General features: G+C 42.7%; 1 protein-coding gene across 1 annotated transcript; it reads right to left on the bottom strand.

Moving 5' to 3' along the window:
* Window positions 1–239: 239 nt before the first annotated feature.
* Window positions 240–2,237, bottom strand: LOC115690491 (putative expansin-B2). The gene is made up of 4 exons (XM_030616838.2): window positions 2,013–2,237; window positions 1,564–1,676; window positions 1,036–1,229; window positions 240–817 (listed from the first exon to the last, which is right to left on the bottom strand). The coding sequence occupies exons 1-4, from the start codon at window positions 2,191–2,193 to the stop codon at window positions 484–486; spliced, it is 822 nt and encodes a 273-aa protein (XP_030472698.1). The 5' UTR covers window positions 2,194–2,237; the 3' UTR covers window positions 240–483.
* Between the last annotated feature and the right edge of the window lie 382 nt (window positions 2,238–2,619).

Raw genomic sequence — 2,619 nt, 5'->3', positions numbered from 1 at the left:
TAGGAACTTGTTGAAAAATTGGGTTCGTTTAGTTTTATCTATGAATATGTATCAAAAATGGTTTCTAAGGAATTATAATTCTCATTAAGAATTTCCATTTTTTTCATAATGAAGAATATACCCACTTGCACATAGATTGACACAATTTATAACCATCCACTTTGTATGTGGTACATTAGATTGGTGCAAAACAAAAAAGCTTTCAAGCTTCAAATACAATAGAACAGCACAAAAAGAAAGAACAAAAATACTCGAATCATTCTTGATTTGGAAAGGACAATATCATTCATTTCTCACTACTACTCTCTTTTCCAAGAGGTAGCTCATAGCTGCTAGACTACACAGAGAGGGGAAAAGGCAAACTACCTTCTTTTTCCACACCATCCTATATTTTATTTTTGCCAATCATATAAAGCGCACACAGCCTAATCCATGAACGATCATTTCCATCTCTTCGTCTCCCAGGCAAACCGCACACAACCCTCAGACAGCATAGTTGACGACGGACCGGTACGTCTGTCCGGGCTGCCACCCGGCTGGAATCACGTTGTTGGCAACTAGGGTCTTGCCGGAGTCGAGGGAGGTGAGCTTGATCGAGAACGGGGCGCGCAGCTGGCCCGCACCATCCAGCTTCCAAACCGCACCCCACGACTGTTGCATTGGAAGCCAAGAGTCAGAGTCTAGAGCCTGCTTCAGGTTGACAGCGCCGAGCTCGCCGTCCCCGTCCTCATACTCAATTAGCGTGGCGAAATAGTTGGGGTTCGAGCCGGAGTCGATGTGGAACGTCACCTTCATGCCGGGGTAATTGCACTCTACTCTGCTTGGCATTGAAAATATGTGCACACAGATAGACTTTTAATAAGCAAGTAACACTATTTGCTAATTAGTATAAGTCTGGTGAAAGCAAAGTTTCTTGTTAGTTGAAAGCATTTTTCAATGCGTTTTTTCTTGGCTTTTTCCCTCTGTGCCTCTTTTAAAATTAGAATTCACTCGAAAACGTCGGTTGGCTCCATAGAGAGAATCGATTGTGCGGACCTTTGGTATTGAATCTGCAGCACCCCGGCGTTGCGAAGTTCATCGGCCTTGCCGGAGCTCGCCATGGCTCCGAAAGCCGTGCCACTCAAATCGAAATGAGCAGATTCTGCGACGCAAGGGCCGCCTGGGCACTCATCAGTTATAACGACCGTCACCGGGTCTCCGGAACAAGCGGCGTTTTCGGTGCATTTCACCTGAAATTCAATCAACACGAGCTCAAAACTCTACACTTCTCATATTACTACTACTACTTAATTATGGTGCTTGTGGCATCTAATATGTTGTAAGCCACTTACATGGATATGACAATATGTGTAGAGTCAAGTAATCTGTTTAAATACGAAGATTTTTTAAAGCTACTTTTACTAGGAGTCTGGAAAGCTTGCCGTAGTAGTTGTTTTCATGACTTTTATTCCGCGATTAGCACAAATATATCACGTGAATATGTATTAGCTTTGTCCGTGACAATTTTCTCCTACAACGGCGAATATAATAATTAGAGAGACACTTTTCTAGCAAGAGAAAAACCTGGTAACAAGCTCCACATCCTTTGCCTGATTTGAAAAGAGAAGGCCCTCCTGCAGACACCATTGAAGAGAAAGGAGCTTGGTCGACACCATTCCCAAACCCACATGCACCACCTACGTACAAAATATCATACAAAGCATATTATATATACACAAACATATATAGAGTTGCAAATCAGCTGACATGTGCAATTACTAGAGTAGCATTGTTTATCGTTGCACTTACTTCCATTTTAACCTCTAAGTCTATAAATGTTTGGTACAAAGCCAAAATCAATCACTATTAGGTGATTGACCCAAGCTACTCGTTTGTGGGAATCGAACTATACTCGAAAGACTCGATTAAGTCAAATTACTAAAAGACTTGTGATGAGATCAACGGCGCTTGCGTATAAAGAACCATTACTCCGGGTGAATTGGCCAAATAGAAATACAATGTCATTTCATTACCATCGCTTCCGGCGCCATTGGCACTCCCGTACCACGTCGCGCCCGCCGGCGACCAATCGCCGTCGGACTGAACCTTCGAGAAGTTAAGCGACTTGGGGTTGAAGCAGTGCGACAAGGTTACAAGGAGAGAAAGGAGAAGGGCGAGAGGGAAGCAAAACGATGGAGATTGAAGAAGCGCCATGGGATTCTCGAACGCTTCAGTCAGGAGTTTGATTTTTCTTGCGCACAATTTGGGAGCTTGACGGGCGGGTATTTATAGTCAAATCGAGAGCACAAAATTCCACTAAATCGGAGCCCTTGTCGTCATTAGAGAATTTTCGGTGATAATTTTGGTATTATTTAAATGTTAATTTAGTGTGGTTTGCTTGTACTCTATCTTTCTTGCAAGCTGAATACTCAGGCGCAATGATCTCCGTAACTATATCCGATACGGACCGTGGACGTTTGGATCGTTGAAGTATGTATTCATGCGGATTTTACGGCAGATTAAGAAATTAGCAAGAGGGGATTGTTCGCAGATTTCTTGAGGGTCAACCAATATAATTTGGATATCACACGTATGTGTGTCTATTCTTTGTACTTCCAGAAATACCTCTTAGACTTCAAT

Source organism: Syzygium oleosum, unplaced genomic scaffold, assembly GCF_021117445.2.
Source record: "Syzygium oleosum isolate NSW1041296 unplaced genomic scaffold, Sole_v2.1 Sole_v2.14, whole genome shotgun sequence".
NCBI classification, from domain to species: Eukaryota; Viridiplantae; Streptophyta; class Magnoliopsida; order Myrtales; family Myrtaceae; genus Syzygium; species Syzygium oleosum.
The sequence above is the reverse complement of the archived record's forward strand: the minus strand, read 5'-3'. Positions and strand labels throughout refer to the sequence as shown.